Raw genomic sequence first — 23,273 nt, 5'->3', positions numbered from 1 at the left:
ATTAATTGCAAATAAATATAATTTAATTTTTTTGTATCATAAATTATTATTATTATTATTAGTTAATCGATATGAATAAATAAATATATGATTTAGAAAAAAAAAGAAAAAAAAATATTCGCCGATTTCCATTTAACTTTTATTCTTTCTTTTTTGTTATCTATTTAAATTTCATTTTAAAAAAATTTTTTTTACGCGCGCGCGCCCACTCGCACACCCGCACCCACGCGCACGCGGTCACGTGGTCGGACTTCGTTTAAACTCGAAAGCACGTGTTTTATTGTTTATAATTATGACCTCATTAATAAAAAAAAAAAATTTTTTTTTTATTATTATTTGAAAACTTACAAATATAATAACCATCGCCAAAAGGTAAACATAAGAAAATGTGACTTTTTTATAAAATTTTTCTTTTATTTCTGTTAGCCTGATACCTACGTAATAACAACCAGACGACGTAATCCGAGTTTCTCACTCGTTTACTCGTAGAGTTTCAATCTCGTTTGTAAAAACAAAAACATGTCGTCGTAATTTTAACGGGTATTTTTTTTATCTTAAATTTTTTTTATTTTTTCTAAAAAAATCCGTCCCAGTTTTGAGTATCGAAAACCTCACAACGGGTAAGTCTAAATAAAAATTATTTAATCAATAATAATAATAATAGTAATAATAACGACGATGGTATAAAAATTTACGCGGGAATTTCAGGGCGTTAACATCATCACAATTTTTTTTTCGAACGTGTTTAGAATTATTAAAACTTTTAATAAAACATTTCTTTCATTTATTTATTTATTAGTTTCGAGAGTTTGTCTCGTTTGTTTCGTTTGTTTGTTTTGTATTATTCGGTGATCGATTACGTAACGAAACATTTTTTCAAGTTGATAATTATTATTTAAGGTATGCGAGGAGTGTTTTATTTCTTTTTTTTTTTTTAAAACAGGTTTTTTTTTGTTGTTTGTTGTTGTTTATATGGTGATTTAAAAGAAGAAAAAAATTGTTGTTGTTGTTTTCTCTTGGCTGTTTTTGTTTTCAATTACGCGTGATTTTATTAAGTTTATTATTATCGAGCTATAATGGGAAAAAAAATTAATAAAAAAAAAAAAAAAGATTCGAGTTAAGAAAAAAAAGCAAAAGCAAACTTTCGTACAAATCGTTTGTTTCGTTTAAAAAAGAAAAATTTGTTTGTTTGTTTTTTATACGTGTGGGCGAACAAAACGGGACAAACAATTTATTTTTTAACGTCGATTCTATTTTGGTCTTTTTTTTATGAGACAAAATGAACAAAAAAAAATTTTTTTGTAAAATTATACGTACATGTACGTACAGAAACAATTCAATTTTCGAGTTTAAAAACAGACAAACAAACAAACAAGCAAACAAACGACCGAAGTCTATCGAATGGGAAAAAAATAAAATAAAAAACTTATTTAATACCCACGTGTATAATTCTTATTTTTTAATTAATTTTTGCACATGCACGTGCGAGGATCGTAACGATTTAAATTCCAATCAAAAACATTTATTATTGTTATTATTAAAGAGGGATCAAATCGGGAATTTTAATAAATAATATCCCTTTGAAGAAATCAAATCCCCTTTGATGTTACCATTTAAAAAAATTTTTTTTTGATTCGTTTTTCAGGTATTTCAACAAAATGGCCGAAGGAACGATTAACATGATTTTTTGGTTTTTGGTTTTGGTTTTTCTTTCATATTGGATCGCGTGCATGTGTTTCATACCTTATTTAATCGTCTCGATATTCGTGCCTTGCGTACCCGATCTCAAGGTCATTTCGGACATGCTACTCAAAGGATTATCATTTCCGTACATATGCTCCGATAACATGGTCAACAGGAGAGGATTAACATGCGGATGATCGTCGTCATCTTTCCCCTCCCCCACCTTCCCCCCTTTCCTCCTCTCACTCGCTTAACCTCCTTCCCTAAACATTAATTATTATTATTATTAATATATTTTATGTATCAGAAGCATTTCCATTAATATTTAACGCGGCGTAAAAAAAATCAATAATAATAATACTAACGATTATCATTATTATTATTACGATGGTTATGATGATGATGATGATGAGGATATTTTTAAATAAAAATAATACTTCAATATATATATATATATTAATTTATTTATTTTTAATAAAACTTATTTTTTAAAAAAATTTATTTATTTATTTATGTATTTATTTATTCACATTTTTTTTCTTTCTTAAACTTATTATTAATAATAATAATAATAACAACTAAGTACCTATAAAATTCATTTATTAAATTTTTTTTTTTTTCATAACAAAAGAAAAGCGTTTTTTTTTATTTTATTAATAATAATAATTATAAGAATAATGATAATAATAATGATTGATCGATCGATTGATAATAACAATAATAATTCGTGGATTTTTTTTTGAACTGGAAAGAAAAAACTGGAAATTTTTTTTTTCTTCTTCTTTTCCTTTACATATCACCAATATTCTTCTTCCACTTCCACTTCCTCTCCCTCTTTTTCTTCTGCTTTTTCTTTTCATTTACATATCACCAACATTCTTCTTCCATTTCCTCTTCCTCTTTTTCATCTGCTTCTTCTTCTTTTTCTTTCCAGTCGTAAGAAAAAAAAAAAAACTTTACGTATGATAATAATAATTTTTTTTCTCCGCGATATGAATTAAAGTAAAAAAAATTTTTTTATTTTTTTTTAAAAGGAAATTCAACTTGAGAAAACGAACGAACGAACGGGTGCGAAGGGGCGCGAACGTTTCGTTCGTTTTTACATAACTTAAGTCTATGATATTTATTTATATATATATATATATATATATATATATATATACGTCAAAACGTTTTTTTGTTTTTTTTTTCTGATTTATTGCCTTTTTTTTTTTTATGTAATTGTGGTCGACGTCGTGGTCGTCGTATAAACTTCGCGTTACGCCATCGACGTTTCCGGTTTACTTTTTATTTTTTTAAAACAACGATGACGTCATCAAATCCTCAGATCCATCTTTTTTTTTCGACTTAAAATTTTATTTATAATTTGCTCGCATCGTAATTTTGAAAAATCCATTTTTGCCTCGGTTCCATTTCGTCGCAGTCTTCCATGAGTAATTTTTGTTTCGTGCTTGCCATAGTTAAACATTTTTTACTGCTTCCGTGTTGTATGAGATTCGTCTGGAGCGTGTCAAAAGAACAAAATAAAGTTAATAATTATTATTAATTTTCAATAATTAATTGAACATGGCGAATCGACTTACGTCAGGATTATAATGCCAATATTGATTTCCTTTCGATCCGTGACATGGGTATAGAATAACATCTTGTCCGGCATAATCGAGACAAGCTTCATCTCTTCTTATTTCTCCAGCTTTGCTAAGCATCCAATACTGTACAAAAATATTCATGTTAATATATAAGACAACCGACGACGAAAACAACGAAAAACAAAAACAGCAAAAGCAACAAACGCTAACAAATTAAACGACGAAAGTTAATTTGCATGCAAACATTTTTAAGCATAAAAAACAAAAAAAAAGCGTACAACGTGTCACCAGAAAATAATTTAATTACTTACGAATCCTCACCTCCTTCCACCCCACCCCCTCTCCTACTTTCGTCAATATACTTACCATTTTCGAACCTTTAATTTTGTCCTCACCAACTTTTTAGTCGTTTTAATTTAAAAAAAAAAAATGTCACTGACATTTTCTAAACTTACCTGATTGCCACCTTGTTTGTGACATGGCCATAACCCGACAGGTTTGTGCATATCTTCCGACTTACATGGACTGTCTAAACATTGACCAGACCAATTGTTGCTCACCTATTATTCCGGGGAAACATCAAGGAAATGGAATGAATAAATATTTATTTATCATCTCACATACCCAACATTTAAGCAACGACAAACAAAAACAACAATTTATACGTAAAAAAAAAAATTCAACCCCCCTCCCTATTAACACCCCCCCTACAAATACTACTACTTTCAAGCGGTACAAAAAAAAAAAAAAAAAAAAAATTAAACAAATTCGTCTCGTTCTAGCATACAACAACAAAAAAAAACGTTTTCTGTTGATTGCAACATAAAAATACAAACAAACAAACAAAAAAACAAAAAAGGCTAAAGCAGGTACGACATTAAACAATTTTTTTTTAAATTGACCTGATTGCCTCCCTGCCTGTGACAAGGGAAAAGGCCGACAGCTTTGTGTAAATCAGCTTTCCTAGCGGGACTATCGAGACACGTTTTACCTCCCAATCCTTTATTTCTCACCTAAAATAAATGGTTTTTTTTTAAATGTTTCTACTAATGCCACGACGTAAATAATTTACCCCCTCTCCCTCTCCCTACCCCCTCTTCTCTTGAAATTCTCTGAAATTCTTATTAATTAAAAATTTAAAAAATTTTCAATAAAAAAAAAAGAAAAAATGAGCCGCACCTCTCCACCGGCAACAGCTTCTCCAGGTATGAATAATTCTGGATAAATATTATCCAGGTACCATTTAAACGATTTACAATTTAATCTTTTTCTAAGTTCTTTCCTTGCTGACACGTCTCCGAAATCTCCCTGGAAAAAAAAAAAATTTTCAATTTCCCATAAGAATTAAAACAAACGTAAAAACAACAACAACAGCAACAGCAACTTGGTCCAGCCATTTTTCTTATCACTATACCTTCCTTATCAATTTATGGAATTGATATTTTTTTACCTTATCATCACCGATCCTTTGATAATAATATTTGGCATAATCGTCGAGCCAAACTTCGGCTAATCGAACCGAATTCCTTTTCAAAACGTTAACACCTGATCTCCATTTGTAGGGGGACCTGAAAAAAATAAAAATAATTATTGAACAATTGTGTCCGTTCAGAAAATATAAAGATGAGAGAAGGCAGACGGGCGGGGGGCGGGAGTTAATGCCGTGCTCCTGTAATCCAGCTACTTGGAGGCCGGGTGCAGCGGATGACTCTGATCGTGTAATTCGGATCCTACTTGTTGCGCATTTTTAATAAACGGTCGACGGGACGCCCTGACTAAGCGTTTCCGCCCGCCGACAGGGTATTTAGGGACTTGTTCCCGATGCACGGCGGTTGAGAGCCGTTTTCCCCGATCGCAGACGAAGAGTCAGACCTGTACCTTACCAACCTTCCGGGAGGAAAAGAGTGTGGGACTCGGCACTTTTCTTTCAGGGTTTCATCATCCTGCTCCGGGAAAACGGGGATGCGAGCGGAAGGATGGCGGGAAGATCTTCGACGTCGGAGTCCGCACCGGTCGGATTCTCGCTCCTCGGACTGCAAGAGTGAACAAGAAGGCGGCAGGGGCGAAACGCGGACGGACTGCGGGGGATGTTTCGTGGGTCCGATACTTCGAGGCTCACCACCTCCGGAAGCTCACTTCGTCTCTGCGGGGAGGTGGGAACGACGTGGCAGGTTGGTACCGTCTCCCGAGGCACGAGGGGGGAAAGAATTCGTCCCGGTACTCCGAGTCGGGTTCCGGATCTCTTTCTCGATTATGTCGGGGGGAGATTTGTTCCGGCTTCGGTGCGTCGGCGTTCTCCGCGGCGGTCGGAGTCTGGCAAACTTTCGGTCGTCGCGGGGTCGTCAAAGGGGGGGAACGGGAATTAATGTTTCTGATTTTCAGGTTCATGTCTTCGATCTTTCCCCCGGAGCGATGGCAGCGGCAGGGGCGCGCAGGTGAAGGAGGCGGGCGGTCCGGCCGGGAGTAGCGTCCGTGTCGACCGGTTCCGGAAGCTCGCGTTTCCTGCGTCGGGGGCGGGAACGACGTGGTCGCGATCGTCCCCGCAAAGGTGAGGGTGAGGACGCCCGGCGGGGGCGGGCGCGAACCCGTCGTCGTCGGGCGAACACACACACACACTTCTTTCTTTCTTCTCGAGGGTCGGCGACCCCGGTTGATTCCTCTTCTGTCCCCCTTTCTATTTCCCACACCGTTAGGGAGGATGCGATCAAATAATAATTCTTCACTTTAATCTTTTTACCCTTTTTAGGTGACGTGGTAAGTCTCAATCCCAAGCCCCGATCGCCGAGGACCTCCCCAAAAGTGATCATGTGGAACGGCTAACGTTCTGATCTACCGGAGAGGGGAGACTGAAATGTAGGTTCCACCCCCACGAGCGTCTCCCTCCTTTCCGTACAGGTCACGCTCTAGCGACATCCCCGCACTCCCTCTGTAGCAGGAGGGGTTATGCGTAACTTGCATTTCTCTTGGGTTACCAAAAAAAAAAAAAAAAAAAGGCAGACGGGCGGGCCGAGGAAAGCCCGATTCGGCAGGGAACTTTGCGTTCGCACGGTCCGATCGTGGCAGGCGCGTTTCAGCACACGGTCGCGAAATGTCCCACGTGGGACGATCACAGGCAACGGCTTGTTGGCGTCATCGGACCCGACTTGTCGATCCGCGGCCTCGTGAATGCGTTGCTTCGCGGACCCCGGGAATGGTCCGCCGTTTCGCGATTTTCCGAAGCGGTCCTACGGGCGAAAGAGGTCCGCGAACGCGAAAAGTCAGGAGTTTGTCGACGTATGCTCCGGACAAGTAGGTTTAAGGATAGGCCTAGAGATAGGTGTAAGGCTAGGTCTAAGGTTAGGTTAGGATCAATAAATCCCGCTGATGAGGAAGGCGAGGAGGACCAAGAGGAAGAAGAGGCGACGAAAGGAGCGGTTCCGGACCTTCGTCATCGGCCGTGGGAGAGAAAACGTCGTCGTCGGAACGAGGAGGTGGAAGAAGAAGAAGAAGAGGATGGCGACGGCGTCTTCAATTAGCGAGGTGCGGCGACGAACGCGAGCTTCGTCGTCGGTGAGTTTTCTTCTTTATAATTTCTCGGAGGTCGGCGGTCCCGGTCGATCTCCTCTATCTATCTTGCCCCCACATTTAGTCCTCATTACCCGTTAGGAGAGAATGCGGTCAACAAACGTCTTCTCTTTCTTCTTTAATTTATCCTTTACTCAGGTGGTGAAGTTTTAGTCTAAACCCCCAGCCCCGGCCACATTCTCTGGAAGCAGGCGAGCTTTCCGTCCCTTTCCCCCCACAGCGAAGGACCGGAGGACACTCCCGAAAGGGACTGTCGAACGTCCTGGGAGATGCGTTCTCATCTTCGAGGCGAAGGCGAAACGAAGATCAGGGCGGATCTCCCCAACTGAAAATCGTGTGGAACGGTAACGTTCTGGCTTACCGGAGAGGGGAGACTGAAATGTAGGTTCTACTCCCACGAGCGTCTCCCCCCCTCTTCATATAAGCCACGCTATTGCGATATGCCCAGGAGTTTTAGTGGGTACGGGTTCCCGGTGAGGCTTTCTTTTAATCCATACCGAGCCCCACACTCCCTCCTTTCAAAGGAGGGGTTAGTGCGTAACCGTATTTCTCCTGGATCACCAAAAAAAAAAAAAAAAAAAAAAGGCAGACGGGGGTACTGATAAGGGAAAAAAAAATAAATGAAAGGCAAGAGTCTTACCTTCTTCTAAATATGTGACCGACGTGAGAGCAAGGTACGATTTCCAACGTTCCTCCGCACATCCACGTTTTAAATGACAATTCTAAATTTTCACCCCCCCAAATATCGAAACCCGAATCGTAGGTTCCAATTCTTTCGAAAAAATTTTTATCAATTGCGAACAAACCCCCGGCCATCGTCGGAGACCAAACAGGTTCGGCCGTGTTTTTATGCCTTTTTTTCTCCCTTTCCGGTACGGCGTGCCAATTAAACTGAAAAAAAAATTTAATAATATCATTATCATCATCACCATCATCATCATCATTATAGTTTCCTCAAACAATCGAAAAATGACGAGCGTACCTGTAAATTCCAATCGAATCCTCCGACGTTGACACCCCCAGAATCTCTAAAATTATATTCTAATGTTGTATCATCGATGACATCAATGACAGGGCAAACCACAGTTGTCGGGTCTTTAGCTATCCTATCCAAAAGTGGTTCCAACCAACCTAAAAAACCAAAATTTTTTCTTTTTTTTTTTCTTTTCTATTTTCTAACGTTTTATTTTAAATAAAATAATAATAATAATAATAATAATAATAATAAATAAATCAAATCCCAATATATATATATATGTTTTATAAATATATGCGGCGTTTAAGTGAAAAATCGTGTATTTAGAATCAGAAAAGAAATATATATATTATTTTAAACCTTTTTTTTTAAGGTTTCTTTCAAGTCATAAAAAAAAAAAAAAAATTATCACATTTTCCTTTTATTCTCCCTTCTTTTTTTTTCTGTCATTATCGATAATAATAATAATGATAATAACATACCAACTGTGCATTCACAATGTGAATCTAAAAATGTTGTTACCGGCGCAGTGGCACGAGTCGCTCCCAAAAGTCTCGCTCTTATCAAACCTTCCCTTTTCGAAGCTCGAATTATTTTAACTTTTGGATAGTGAGACATGTAATCTTCTAATTGTTTTTTTAAATGTACTGAAAAATAAATAAATAAACATAAATGAAAATGTCCGTTGGAAGGGGCGGGGAGGGGAGGGGAAGCGTGAGTGCGTGCGTGTGCGTGTGCGTGTGCGTGCATACGATATTTATGGTTAATTAACAACAACAACAAAAAAATAAAATAAAATTTACATTTTTTTTTTTACGAAAATAAAATGGGAAAAATTATGGACGCGCACGAGAGGGGGAGGGGGAGGAAAGCGGACGATGTAAATTAAGGGAAATTGAAATGAATCCGAAACGCGGGTGCGTACACGCACTCACGCAATAATTGTTTCAAAAAAAAAATAACAAAACATAAAATTTGAATCTTAATTATTATTTTTCACAAAAAGGGTTAATTGTTTTGTTCGCCGTTCTTTACCATTTCCCTCTCTCTTTCTCTCTCTCTTTTTTTTATACCACCACCATCACCCCCCTTCTTCCCCTTCCCCCTTTCTCCCATTTTTGAAAATTTATATCGAGGAACCCTCAATTATCAAATGAATATCATTTCAGAAAAAAAAAAAACGATTCTGGAAGTTTCTCTCTCTCTCTCTCTCTCTCTCTCTCTCTCTCTCTCGCACACTCATTTTCCAAAAAATCTTCGCTAAAAAAATTTTTGGCTAAGCGTATTTGGATTTACCCTTTTTCCTTCCCGCCCCCCCGGCCTACCTACCATCTTTTTCAATTCGAAAAACAATAATAATAATTATTATTATTCCTTATTAAATTTTTTAACATTTACATTTATGAGTAATCATTAAACAATTTTTTTTTTTTTTTACCACAAACAAAAAACAATGAGGTCAAGATGAGAGAAAGAGAGAGAGAGAGAGAGATAAGGGGGGAGGGGAGGGAGAAAACAATCATCAAAGGTTAGTTTAAATGATAAAAAGTTAATTACCGGACCTTCGTGACCTTAATAATTTTTTTTCTTTTTTTTTTAAACGAATAAATAAGCGAGTGGAAAAATAAAAAAAAATTGTGAGAGAAAGAGAGAGAGGTGGGGAGAGAGAGAGAGAGAGAGTTGTGGAAAAATTAAGAAAAAGTCAAAACTTACTCATATCAGAAAAATCATCAACTAAAATAATTTCTTTGAGCAAATTAGGAGGCGAACGGTCTAAAACTGAATGAACCGTTCGCAAGAGAACGCTCCAGGCTTCGTTATGAAAACATATGACGACAGAAGTCTGTGGAAGATCCTGTAAAAACCTTCCGGGTTCTTTGCACCTGAAAACATAACACAAAAACAAAAAAATCAAATTATAAATTCCTAGTACTATCATCATCATCATCATCATTCAAACTGTCGTAAACCCGTGAACTTTAACCTTTCAAAACTATTTTTTTTTTTTACATCCTTTGTTCCTTTTTTCCTTCTTACCCTCCCCCATCTCCCGATTAACCCCCTTCCCTTCACCTCGAGGGGTTAAAAACTTTTAACCATTGTTTTAATTTTCAAAGAGTTGAATTTGGTTTCCAAAAAAAAAAAAAGGTCAAAAAGGTCAAAATGTTTTTTTCTTTTTTTTTTTTATTGCGACCATGTTTTCATCGTCGCCGTCGTCGTCGTCGTCGTCCCGCAAATGAAGTTATACACGGCACTAAATAAATGCTAAATTTTGTTAGAGTTGATGATAAATAATACGTTACAACTTTTTTTATTATTATTATCATCATCATCATTAATTTTTGTTTCAAAAAAAAAAAAAATGAGAAAGAGAAAGAGAGTGAGAGAGAGAGAAATGGTTTATTATTAACGTCTAAATGGTTTTTAGTTTTACCAAAAAACATTGAATTTCTCCCCGGTAAATAATAATTAACCATCCTTTTTCCTTTTGTCTTTTCTCCCTCTCTCTCCCCTCCCTCCTCTCTCATTCTCGTTTTCTACCAAAAAGCTCTCGACGACTTCACCTAAAACCCGTTTATTTTGTTTGTTTGTGTGTGTAATTGTTTATGGCTTCGTATTGTTTAACAAACAATTTAATTATGAGATTCGGTTTTTAAAAAAAAAAATTTTATTCGATGTGACGTCATTTTTCCATTCATCCATTACATCAGGTTTTAAAAAAAAACCTGGAAGAAGAATAAGATGGAGAAGAAAGAGGAGAAGAAGGAGAAAAAGAAATGAAAAAAAAAAAAAATTTTTTTATTAAACAACAAGAAAACAAGGTTTTTCCCAACTTTAAATCCTCTTATTTATTATTATTATTATTATTATTATTATTATTATTATTATTATTATTATTATTATTATTATTATTATTATTATTATTATTATTATTATTATTATTATTATTATTATTATTATTAATATTTTCTTATTTAACTGACCATGAACGACCTTAAAAATTAAATAGTTAACATATAAGTTTTTTCCATGGAAACCTTTGACCTTTCGCATTAAAAAAAAAAAAAAACATTTAAAAACGTTTAATTCATTATTAAAAAATTGTTTGCTTATTTAAATGCCATTTCAAATTGTTTTTAAATTTACATTTTTATTCTTTTTTACGTAAATATTATCTCTCCCCGCATAATTATGATGATGATGATGATGATAACAAGATTTTTTTCCAGAAGGTTATCATCATAAACGAACTGTAAAAAAAAAAAAAATGGCGGAGGGAGAAATTTTTTTTTATTTTATTGTCCAAATTTCCCATCTTTTATTGAAAAAAAAAAAAAACACTCGAAAGATTTGCATACATTTTATGGAGAAAAAAAAAATTTTTCCCTGTCGCGAATGACAATCCAGTCAATCCAGGAAAAAAATCCCGTTCCAGATAAAAGCCCTGGATAAAAAGGAAACTTTTATCGTTTTTATTAGTTTACGTTAAAAAAAAAAATTCTTCTTCTTATTCGAATCGCAAACGAAAATTTTATCCAGCCTGGAATTCCAAATTCATTAACAAACAAAAAACCATTTAAAACATTTCTTCTCCAGACTATCTCTGGAATATTTTTTGAATGATAATCGTCGGTCTCGTAATATTATCATTATCATTATCAAATAAAAAAATAATTTGTCAATTTTTTTTTTTTTAATGCGTTACTTATCAGTCGTTTATTAACGTTTATATTAATAAATAACTTACACGCGTGTAACATTAATAACAATAATAATAATAATGTTCCAGTGGAACAACAAACATAATAATAATAATCATCATCATTATCATCTAAAACAATCATTTTATCATTATTATTTTTTTTCGGATTTAAAAACTTGAGAAATGATAAGAATTAAAAATTTGCAAAATTTTACAGAATGCGTTATAAAAAAAAAGTAAAAACGAATAATAATGATAATGATAATAATAATGATAAAGTTAAACAACGGATTAAGGTAAATAACAAGTGACGTCATAGAAAAGGATTTGACTACGAAAGGATTCTAAATCAAATTTTGTAAAAAATCAACGAAATTATAAAAATTACAAATTTTTTCGAGAAATTTCGATTAGTGAAAAATTTATCATTATTATCATCATCATCATCATTATTATTATTATTATTATTATTATTATTATTATTATTATTATTATCATAATGAGTGAACATTCCGTTTAAAAAAAAAAAATTAACTTGGAAGCATTTTGTTAGGTTGTTATTTGTAAAAAAAAAAAAAAAGTACAAAAACGAGATTTTTGACTCTTGTTAATAACCTGGTGCCACGATGGTATTTGAAAGGTGGCAACGTCCGGTTAGAATTTTAAAAAAAATATCGATGGGTGGTCCAAACAAACATCCCGAACAAACAAACAAACAAACGCAACAAATTAATTTTTGCCAATTTTCCAATCGTCGGGGAACCAGACAAAAACCTTTTTTTTTTTTTTTTTTGTAAATCAAACACATAAATAAAAAGTAAAGAACCGGTTAATTAAATTTCATCCAGGTAGTAACTCGAAGGAAGAGGAGGGGGAGGAGGAAAGGGAAGGGTAGGAGAAAAAACGGAAACGCCCTAGAAGGTATATCCGATACATGCGTTCACGCACAAACACTTTGAACCATAAGTTAATACGAAGAAATTCGACGGGGGGACCCACCATCTTTTTTAAACCATACGATGATGATGATGATGATGATGATAATAATAATATAAATTATTCAAAACGTTTCAAATAAAACACGCTGGAGAAAAGTTTAATAAAAAATAATAATGATAATAAATGAAGTTTATTGGCCTTTTTTCTCTCTTTAGTCTTTCATTATTATTATCACTAATATTTTTTTCAACAAACAAACGAAAAAAAAAAAAAAAAAACACAATTTAAAGTTGTTTGTTGTTTGTTGTTGTAAAAATTCAGAGAAGAGTGGTTTTTATGACTTCCTAATTGATATAACGGGAGAGAAGATATAATAACAACTATTCTCTTCTACCTGGAGGCGTTTTTTCTTGTATTGGATTTTTTTATTATTATTATTATTGCTATTCGTCATCGATGAAGACATGCTTTCGTCATTGTTTAAATGTGTGCGAAACATTTTTATTATGAACGTTTGAACTCAACACACGTTACTAAAACTCGAAACTCGCGCGGTGTGCATGCATGGCATCGTGTCATGGAATGTCACGGCGACAATCGCCAGAAAAAATTCTTTCCACCCAATTCCAGAAAATCGTTTAAGTTATTATTATTTTTAAATAACTGCACAAAACTGCCCCCCCCATTCCTCTCCACCCCACCGGAATCGATCCATCATCGCATTTTGTTCCTTTCTCCAATTTTCATTTTAAATCATTATCATTAATATTACGTTCGTTTGTTCGTTTGTTTTTTAAATAACGATTCTTACGAATTCGAAAAAATACCGTTAATTCCACGATAATGTTTCCTTCCCTTCACCCTCCTCCCCCACCTCCCCGCGCAATTTTTCACTCCCCCCCTTTACTCTCGATTAAATTTCGTACTCACAATAGATTCGTTCGATTTTTAAAAACGCGCCTAAATATCGTAAAATAAAAACCAATTTAACCATTTTGTTGTTTGTCGTTTGTTGTTGTTGTAGCAGACGATGATAATGGTAACTTATCAAAAAATTTACTTCCGAACAGTAAATAGGTTTCCTTCCTTTGAAATTTTTTTTTTTTTAAAGAAAAATAAATAAACCCATTTATCATTTTGAAACTCCCCAGAAAAAAATATTTATTATTATTATTATCATTATTATTATTATTATTTCTTGTTTACTATCAAATAAATAAATAAATAAATAAACGAAGATTTATTTATTTTTTTGTAACATTTTAATAACGCATTCATCATAATTAGAACGAACGACTGGAAAGCGAAGATAGAAGAACGAAGAAGAGGATGCGGAAGGAAGAAAAGAATTTTCCCCCTCCCCCCTCCCCCCGTTGGAAAACTACGAGAGAAATAAAAACGCATCCACAGTAACCTTTACCCTTCCCCCCACTCCCCATCCCTTCGTACTTTCTTTTATATCGTGAAAAAAAAATAAAAAAACTCACCATTTATCTCTCGGATCGGGTAGTTTCCTATGAACGGATATCAAATCGCTAACGTATTGATTGAAAGCATTTTTTGACCATCCCTCGTCGACTAATTTTTTAATTTCACCCGTTAGATTGGCTGGAAGGTGAACGGGTCTCCCCATTTCTCCATATTCTCCCTTAGCAACCATGTCTTCTTCCGCCAAATCTCTCGGAGGAACCAAAACTCCCGCTCCGACTTCTATAGCACTGTTTTCTATTTTGTTCTTCAACCTGTTATCTCTGGTCCTTTTTTCCAATGGCACTTGCACGGTAAAAAAATTATTTATAGCATCTAATCCGGCATCTTTTAACAAACCGCTACTTATGGGTGAATCCACTATGACTTCTTGTCCTCCATCAATCATGTTCGCTCTTTGTTCCGTGTACAATAAAAACAATATCGTCAACCATATTGCTCCGACCAATATTAGTCCTTTTATTAAAAATTTAACTAAAGTCGATCTTCTTCTCAGTAGGCCCATTTTGTTTTTTTGTTTGTTTTTTTATCTATTTATTTAATTATTGCACACAATTTATTTATTTCGTTTGTTTGTTTGTTCGTTTGTTTCATACAATCAAAATCATTTTTTTTTTTTTTTTTTAATATTATTTCTTCGATATGAACCGTAAATTTTAACTAATACTAATTATAAGTTTAAAAACAAACACTTTAAAAACTTTTTTATCTTACTAAAAACTAAAATAACATTCGATATGGCAACAATCACAGGCGATATTATTATTATTATTATTATTTATTAATAACTAATTATTTATTCTTGTTTGTAAAAAAAATTTAAAAATTTTTAAAATTGATGTGTGTGTACGACGTTTTTTGTTCCTCCTTTCTCGTTTGTTGTTTTTTTGTTTGTTTGTTTGTTGTTTTAGCGTGCGGCGTGCGTGTGTTTGTATGCGCGTTGTATATACTTTTTTTTTTATTTCGTTTGTTCGCGACAAACATCCAATTTTTTTTTTTAAATTAATTAATTAAATTACCGAACGATGATACGTCTGCAAAAATAACAACAACAACAAACAAATTAATACAAGTTAAAATATTATTATTATTATTATTGTAAACAAACGAATCGCGATAATAATGATAATAATTACCTTTTCTTATAAATCCACGTGTGATTTGTCTTCTGATATGATGATAATAAAATATATAGATATAAAACTATCGGGAAAAAAATTTGATGATATCACGATATTTATTATTATTAATAATAATATTAATAATAATAATTAATAACGATGATTATAAAATGACGAATGATTTACAATAATAATGATAATGATAAGATATATATATATTTATGTAGGTAGGATATGTAGGGTATTCTCATGTAAAATTCGGTTTTAATAAATCACTGAACGTTTCCATTATTATTATTATTATTATTATTATTTAATTTATATGATCGATGAAATGGATTCGTACGTCGTCGTCGTCATTGGCCCTTTTTATTAACATCAAAAACCACGACATTCGTTTCGTTGATGACGTAATTGTATTTCCGATTCCTTTCATTTCATTTTTTCGTTTTGTTTGTTGTTTGTTCGTTTGTCGATTTTAAATAACCAATCGTTGAATTTTTTCGCTTTCTTTTCTCTTCCAATGTTTTACAATGACATCTGCAAAAAAAAAAAACAGAAAAAAATTAAAAAATTAAATTAAATTCAAAAATAGGGGGTGAGGGGGTGGAAGTGGGTGGGATGGAGAACGAGACGAGCGGTTAAAAAAAATTACGTTAATTGAAACGCATTACGTAAATGAGAATTTTTTTTTTTTTTTAAATTATCATTATTATTTTCGGGATTCGAGCGGATGGTTGGATGGGGGGGAAGGTTTATTCCCTTCAGTTATGCCCTCGCCCACTCTCCTCCTCCTGTTTGTTCAACGTGTATTAACGTCACCGTGATTTTTTCATTTTCCCCCCCTCCTTCCTTCCTCGAATTTCAATTCATTCTTTTCAAACATTATCATCTTTCTTAAGCCTTTTCAAAAAATTTTTACCGGACGTATTGTGCAATAAAAATTAAAACTTTTTATCATTATTATTATCATTATTATTATCATGACTAAATAATACAAAAAAAGAAGAAGAAAAAGAGAAAGAGAAAAAGAAAAAAAAAATAAAATAAAATAATAAGATTATTTTTTCATCTTTGTTCATTTATTTTAACAAAACAATTCAATACTGGAAAAACCTTTTTCTTTAAAAAAAAAAACCCTTTTCGACCTTTTCCCTCCCCTCCCCTCCCTCACCCACCTTTCCTTCCTTCTTCCTTTCCCATTTAAAATAATAATAATAATAATATTATTATTTTTCATCATTAAATAAAAAAAAAAAAATTAATTTTTCTATTATTAAAATAAAACAATTTCCTCTCCTTTTCCCTTCTCTCTCCCCGTTTTCTTCCTTCCTCTCGTAAATATTATTTTGACCTGGAGAATATTTCACGCTGGAGAAAAAAAAAAACTTTTTCAGGTTTTTCCTCCTCTCCTTTTCCTCCCCTCCCCCTCCCTTCACCACCGTTTCTTCTTTCTCATCATCATCATCTTTAAATTTACCATCTTGTCCCCTTTTGTTTTTCCTCCTTCTCCTACTCCACTTTTGTCCTTTCTTTCTCCTTCTCTTTCTTTTATTAAAATAAAAAAAAAAAATACTCGTGACATTTTATTCCAGAAAAACCGGTTTCATTTTTTTTTTTTCTCCAAAAACTGGAAAAAAAAAAATTTTAAGCGCGACATAATTGATACCTCTTTAATATTTCTTTTCCATTTTTTTTTGGATAAAATAAAAAAGTGAAAAATTAAGTTTTCGACCTTTCAACTTTTAACCTTAACAAAAAAAAAAATTTCTCAAGCAGAAGACGCGAAAAGACCAGTTTTTTGTCATTTGGCAACGAGGAGGAGAAACAAAAAAAAAATGTCTCTCCGTAAATGTTACTGGATTTATATTACAAAAGTTTACGATTTGATATTTAAAATTAGAGAGAAAGAGAGAGAGAGAGAGAGAGAGAAAAAAAAAAGAAATTTTCCAAATCAGGGCCGTATTAATTTAAAAAAAAAAAAACAATTTTCTGCGGGTTCATTCAAATGAATTCTTCTCAAAGGAGAACAAAGTCGGACAAAGTAATAATAATTTTTCCAAAGTTTTAAAAAAGTTACACTTAAATTATTGATCTTATGGAAACAACCAACCAACAACCAACCATTAACCAACAAACAAACAATCAACAACCATTGAACGACGCGACAACAAATAATAATAATAATAATAACGCAAAAACTTTTTTTTGTGTGTAAAAATTTTATTATTAATTTAATTAAATTATTTCAACTGTAAAGAATGATACGTTTGTGTTTGTCACACAGGTCAAAGGTTATTATTTTCATTTTCATTTTTTTTTTTAACTGGAAACCCTTAATCCAGTCATTCTTTTTCAAAAAAAAAATTCGTTTAATATTATTTTCCAGTTTTTTTTTCCCGGAAAAACAAAAAAAAATGATAAATTGTTCAACAAAACGTACAAAAAAAAAAAAGAAAAACTTTGTTCTTAAAAAGCTAACGAGTGACTTTATAAAAGCAAACAAACATTTGTCAATGAACTTTTCCTTATTTTTTTTTTTCATCATTTTTTTCTACATCCACGTTTTTTCCCCTTTCTCCCTCCCTTTCTCTTCCCCCTCTCGCCTCGCACTCTTAACTCGTTGCTGCTTTGAGAGTCGCCATTATTTTTTTTCGAGAGTTTTGAAATTTTTATTTTGTTTAGATTTTTGAGAACCAAATGGGGGGAGGGAAATGTGCCCCCGGAACCGCGATTTACCTTCCTCACCCTGTTCCACCCCTCTCTCCCTCTACCCACGCTTTACTCGAAGGACACCAACAGAACACGATCGTGGATTAACTTTAAAAAAAAATTACGTAACAGAATTTGAATAAAATTTTCAAATTAAACGAAAATCCGTTCGTCGTCTGACCGATGACGCGAATGTTCGGACGAACCAACAAACTTTCTAGAAAAATTTAAATTTTTATACTCATTTTAAAAAAGAAAAAATTTCGACACGAGTGCGAAAAAAAAAATTTAAAAAAATTGCGAAAAAAAAGAAAATTTCAATGTCAAATCGTGTCGAAATGTGAATCGCGAAACACACCCTCTAAACGCGCGCAAAAAAAAAACCTCATGAAAAACGAAATCCGTGAAAATTATTATTATTATTAATATTATTATTATTATTATTCGATGGGTCTTTTTTTCAGCCAAAACCACGTTTATTTATTCATATATAAAAAAAAAACTCCCACGAAAAGAACAAAAATCTCAGAAATTAAATAAATATTAATTATTATTATTATTATCGTCGATTATTTATTAATCGTGTCACGAATATCATCATCATTATTATCATTATTATTATTATTATTATCGTGTCACTCCGTCTCGATCCTCTTTTAATTAATTTTAAATATTATATAAAATGTAAACATGAAGGAGAGGTCAAACCGGTTTCGGTTTTTTTTTTTTTTTTTTTTTTAATAAAAATTTCACCAAATTCAATCGAGAATAAATCGATAGCAAATAAAATAAAAAAATTTTTGCTACCGTTCAAAAAAAAAAAAACGAAATAATCTCAATCTATGTAATATGTAAATTATTGCTGCCACGTCAATAATAAATAAATAAATAAATAAAACATTTTTATTTACGTTAATTAATACGATTATTAAAAAAAAAAAATTCCTTCTTTTAATTTTTCTTTTCTTTTTTTTTTCATCCTCATTTCCGGTTTAAGACGAATAATAATAATAATAATAATAATAATAATATAAAAGAGAGCAAGACGAAGGGAAGACTCAAAAAACGAAATCGTTTGCTTTTCTATGAGACAACGTGTATTTGTCATTTTCACAACTTCTCCTGAGATCCTCCCGGTCACTCCAGAAATTTTGTCGTCGTCATCACACCAGAGCCCAGGTGTCAGAAATAAGATGAACTCAAACAGGAAGAAGGCTTACAACAAGAATTTTCGTGACGTCATAGGTCATAACAAAACGAAACCTATTCGAGCATGCAGCATCACTCTCATATTCAAGCAATTATACCTTAGGAATCGACCTGGGAACAGAAACCTGAGTTTAAATGTTGAAAACCACCGACAAACACAAGAATTCTCGCGATAGTAAGTTTTAATGATAATAATAATAATAATAATAATAATAATAATAATAATAATAATATTTAATTGTAAAAAAAAGAATTTGTTTCGTATACTCATGCATGCGTGAGATTAGGACGACGACGACTACAACATAATTTCCTTCTCTTTTAAATGAAAAGGTAAAAGAAAAAATGAAGAAAAAGGAAAAAGAATCGAAACGGAAACAAAGGAAAACAAGAGAAAATGATAAAAATAAAAGAAGAGACAAAGAAAACGAAAAAAAAAACGAAATAAATAAATAAAAATGTTTTTACCCGGGTGTAAAACGCAAAAAAGTTCTTAATAAAAAAAAAAAAAAGATTTTTTTTTCCCGACCATTAAATGTAAAATATTGTTTCTTAACCGTCCGTAGACCGTGGAAGAAGAAAGAATGAACAAATAACTCGTCCGGGGAATTTTTATTATTTTTATTTTTAATTCTTCCCATAACTTTTTTTTTTTTTCCTACATTCATTTAAACCTTTTTTTGTTATATATATAAAAAAAAAAATCACGGCGAATGTAAACAAGAACAACAAACAACAAACAACGCAAAAATACGCTGTTTTGAAAAAAAAAAAAAACACAAAAGATGATATTTAAAAACCTCATTTCGAAAAATGCGGGTTTTAATTCGTTACACGACGTGTCACTAGATAAACTTTTTTCAATTCTAACAATAATAAAACTTAAAAAAAAAATTATTATTATTATTTCGTTAAATTTTCCTTTTTCGTGAAGACAGAGAGAAAGAGAGAGAACAGAGAGAAAAAATTTAAGATGATGATGATGATGATGATATAAAAAAAAAAATCGAGCGAACATAATCAGGTGTTTTAAATTTCCATCCTTATATTTTTAACTTAAAATAATATTAATAATAATAATAATAATAATAATTTTCTACGGGGATTTCAAAGGGTTTTCTCTCTTACCGCCATTTGATGACGATGATGATATATTAATAATAAAACGCGATGACAACACCCCAACGGGGTAAAAGGCAAAAAAAAAAAAATAATAATAATAATAATGATAATATTTTTCCATTACCGAGTTTAATTAAATTATTTATAATAATTATAGTTTATAGAGTGTCGCGATGGGTATCTACAAAAAAAAAAAAAAAACCGCAGACGTAATAAAATTTAATAGCAGACGACGACGACTTTAAAACGGTAAAAATGGTCTCCCGACTTATTCCCTTTAAAAAAAAAAAAACCGAAAGAAGAACGAAAAAAAAAAAAATTTAATAAATATATATATATATATATATATTTGTCCGCATGGGAAAAAGTGAGAGAGAGAGAGAGAGAGAGACAGGGAGAGGAAGAAAAAGAGAGAAAGGGAGAGAGAGGAGAGAGTAAAAAAAGATTTTTCTTTCTTATCCGCGCGTTATTAACACGATAAATAAATAAATAATAATAATAATAAAAAAGAAAAAGAAAAAAAATGGCGACCGGAAGTGATTTTTTTTTAACGCCGGATAAACAATAATAATAATAATAATAATAATAATAATATTGGAAAATATTAAATTAAAAAAAAAATTCAGAGCGGTGAGTTATCGTCGCGGAGAAAAAAAAAGTGTAAAGAAAAAAAACTCATCGATTTTATTGTTTTTCTTTTCTTTTCTTTTAATCTCTCTCTTTCTCTTTCTGCTTCCACGACACCACCATGCACCGAAAGTCACCGCCTTTTTTTTTTGCCTACCTTAACGCCTCTCTCTTTCTCTTTGTCTACCTTTTAGAAGTGAAATTTTTTTTTATTAATTTCTGGGGTTTTCCTTTTGTAATTCGTCGGTAATTAAAAAATACGTTAAAACGCGGCGGCGGTGGCGACGACGACGACGAAGGCGGGAAAAAATTTTTAATTTAAAAAAAAAAAAAATATGTAAAAAATTTTAAACGCGTTTCCCTTGTCTTTCCACATTCCTCCCTCCTTTCCCACTTCCCACCCAACCCCAACCCCACCCCGATACATCCTCTCCCAAAAAACAGTTTTAAAAAAAAAAGAAAGAAAGAAAATTTATTACTCTCATTTTTTTTTTTTTGTTAATTTTCAAAATGGCTGACAACCACGAGGAATATTTTAACACCGCGTAAAACAACAAAAACTGAATTTTAATTATGATAAACTATTGAGTTTCCGGTTTTTTAAATAACAAAAAAAAAAAAAAAAAAAACATAAATGAAGTAATTCCATTAAAATTTTTTTGGTCGGGTCGTCGTCTTTTCTCCTACTGCCACGAAAATTTTTCTTTTTTCTTACGAATAATTTTTTTACACAAACCGGAAACGATTCGGGGTAAACTTATTTTTTTTTTTTTTTTTCCGACATCGTAAATTCTAAATTTTTCTTTTTTTTTCTGTTTTTTTTCCATACTTTTTCTGTCGCGCTAAAAAAGGAAGGAGGATGTAGGGGAGGGGGAAAATTGTTGTTGTTGTTGTTGTTTGTTGCTGTCGTTGTTTTTCTTCCTTTTTTTTTCTTCGTACCGGATTTAAAAACTGAGCATAATAAAAAAAAAAAAAATTAAAAAAATTATTTTTTTGGCACGCAATCTCATTTTGTACCTCCCCTTCCTCATGTTTTTCTCCCCCCCACCTTCGAATTTTTTCTTTCTACTTTCACGTAACTTCCTTTTACAACTACCAACCTTCCGAAAAAAAAAACAAAATTACTACCGCGACGTACAAAATATTTACTTTCGGATATTTTTTCAACTTTCGCAAATCAATTAAAAAAGAAAAAGAAACGCCGGAAGGGCTTTCCGGAAACGTAATCTCTCTCTTTCCTCCTCCCCTTTCCCCCGCTCTCCTCCCCCAAAACTCCAAATCAAAAAGCAGACGATCTCATTTCTCCAGTCGGAAAAATAAATAAGAATATTAAATACATATATTTTTTTGGTAATATTCACAAATCGTTGTTGACACGACGCGATTCATAAGAAAAACGTATAATTATTAAAAAAAAAAAAAAAAATGGCGTCGAAAAAAAAAGAAAAAAATTTCACGCGTGATTTTTTCCATTTGATTATCAATCAATCACGTGAACCGAAGCAAATTTTAATTTTTTCATTTTATTTTGACCCAAATTAAAAAATTATTAAAAATTTTTTTTATTTTTTTACATTTTAAATTATTACTTAATAACTTATGTAAACCGACGATGACAATGATGATGATGATGATGATGATGATGATGACGATAAATATTTTTTTTTAGGTCGCGACTATATATGCAAATGACAATCGAAATCCCTTTTGATGCAAATTTTTATTATTATTATTAATATTTCACCCCTCCTCACCGCCGCCGCCTTTTCAAAATTTTGCTAACCGCAACTAACAAAAACGAAAAACAAAAAAAAAAATTTTTTTTGCGCTTTCTATTTTATTTGCAGCAAAAAAAAAAAAAACGAAAATGTTGTATTGTGTGTTTGTATACAATTCTTTTGTATTCTTTTGACATTTTCGCAAACGTCGTCCGAAAATAAATAAATTTTATTGACGACGACGCGCCAACAACAACAACAGCAGCAGTAACACCAACAGCAAAAAAAATTATCGTCATCGTCATCATCGTTATTCATTTGCAAGAAAAAAAAAAGAAAAGAAAATGAGATGAATGTTTTTTCGCGTGGAAAATGTTTGCGAGTGTGCGTGCGTGGGTGCGTGTGTGTGAGTGCGTGTGCTCCGTGAGTTGAATAGAAGTTAGTTTAAGAGAACAAAAGCAACCTTTTCAAAAAGTTTTTTTTTTGTCGGAAAATTCACTCTCTGTCCTTTTGTTTTTTTCAATTTTATACAGTTTAGTTAATCCTCAAACGATAACGCACGCACGCACGCACACACGCACTCACACCAGTCCGAGGATCACATACATAAAAATTTTTTCTCAAAAGTTTTTTTTTGTATAAACTTTTGTTTACGTCACAAACAAACACAAACATTTCAATTATTATTATTATTATTATGTTGGTAATCCTCATTCACGCCGTCGATCATTTTAGTCTTTGTCGTTCGTTACGGAAAAGAGACATTGAAAAAAAAAAGGATAAATATATAAGAATGAGAAAAAAAAATTGATATGACGTTTA

The 23,273-nt window shown here is 32.5% G+C and overlaps 2 protein-coding genes across 2 annotated transcripts; one reads left to right on the top strand and one right to left on the bottom strand.

Annotated features, from left to right (window-relative positions):
* Nucleotides 1–1,476: 1,476 nt before the first annotated feature.
* Phum_PHUM170230 (uncharacterized protein) lies at nucleotides 1,477–1,880 on the top strand (the record flags this gene model as incomplete). The annotated part of the gene is made up of 2 exons (XM_002425007.1): nucleotides 1,477–1,493; nucleotides 1,646–1,880. 2 exons carry the CDS (start codon nucleotides 1,477–1,479, stop codon nucleotides 1,878–1,880), a joined length of 252 nt encoding a protein of 83 aa, XP_002425052.1.
* Nucleotides 1,881–3,042: 1,162 nt separating this feature from the next.
* On the bottom strand, nucleotides 3,043–14,447 carry Phum_PHUM170220 (UDP-GalNAc:polypeptide N-acetylgalactosaminyltransferase, putative; the record flags this gene model as incomplete). The annotated part of the gene is made up of 11 exons (XM_002425006.1): nucleotides 3,043–3,183; nucleotides 3,267–3,395; nucleotides 3,728–3,832; nucleotides 4,175–4,285; nucleotides 4,452–4,580; nucleotides 4,723–4,840; nucleotides 7,477–7,727; nucleotides 7,819–7,967; nucleotides 8,295–8,459; nucleotides 9,526–9,695; nucleotides 13,942–14,447. The coding sequence occupies 11 exons, from the start codon at nucleotides 14,445–14,447 to the stop codon at nucleotides 3,043–3,045; spliced, it is 1,974 nt and encodes a 657-aa protein (XP_002425051.1).
* Nucleotides 14,448–23,273: the final 8,826 nt, after the last annotated feature.

Source organism: Pediculus humanus, genomic scaffold, assembly GCF_000006295.1.
Source record: "Pediculus humanus corporis 1103172107518 genomic scaffold, whole genome shotgun sequence".
NCBI lineage: Eukaryota > Metazoa > Arthropoda > Insecta > Psocodea > Pediculidae > Pediculus > Pediculus humanus.
The sequence above is the reverse complement of the archived record's forward strand: the minus strand, read 5'-3'. Positions and strand labels throughout refer to the sequence as shown.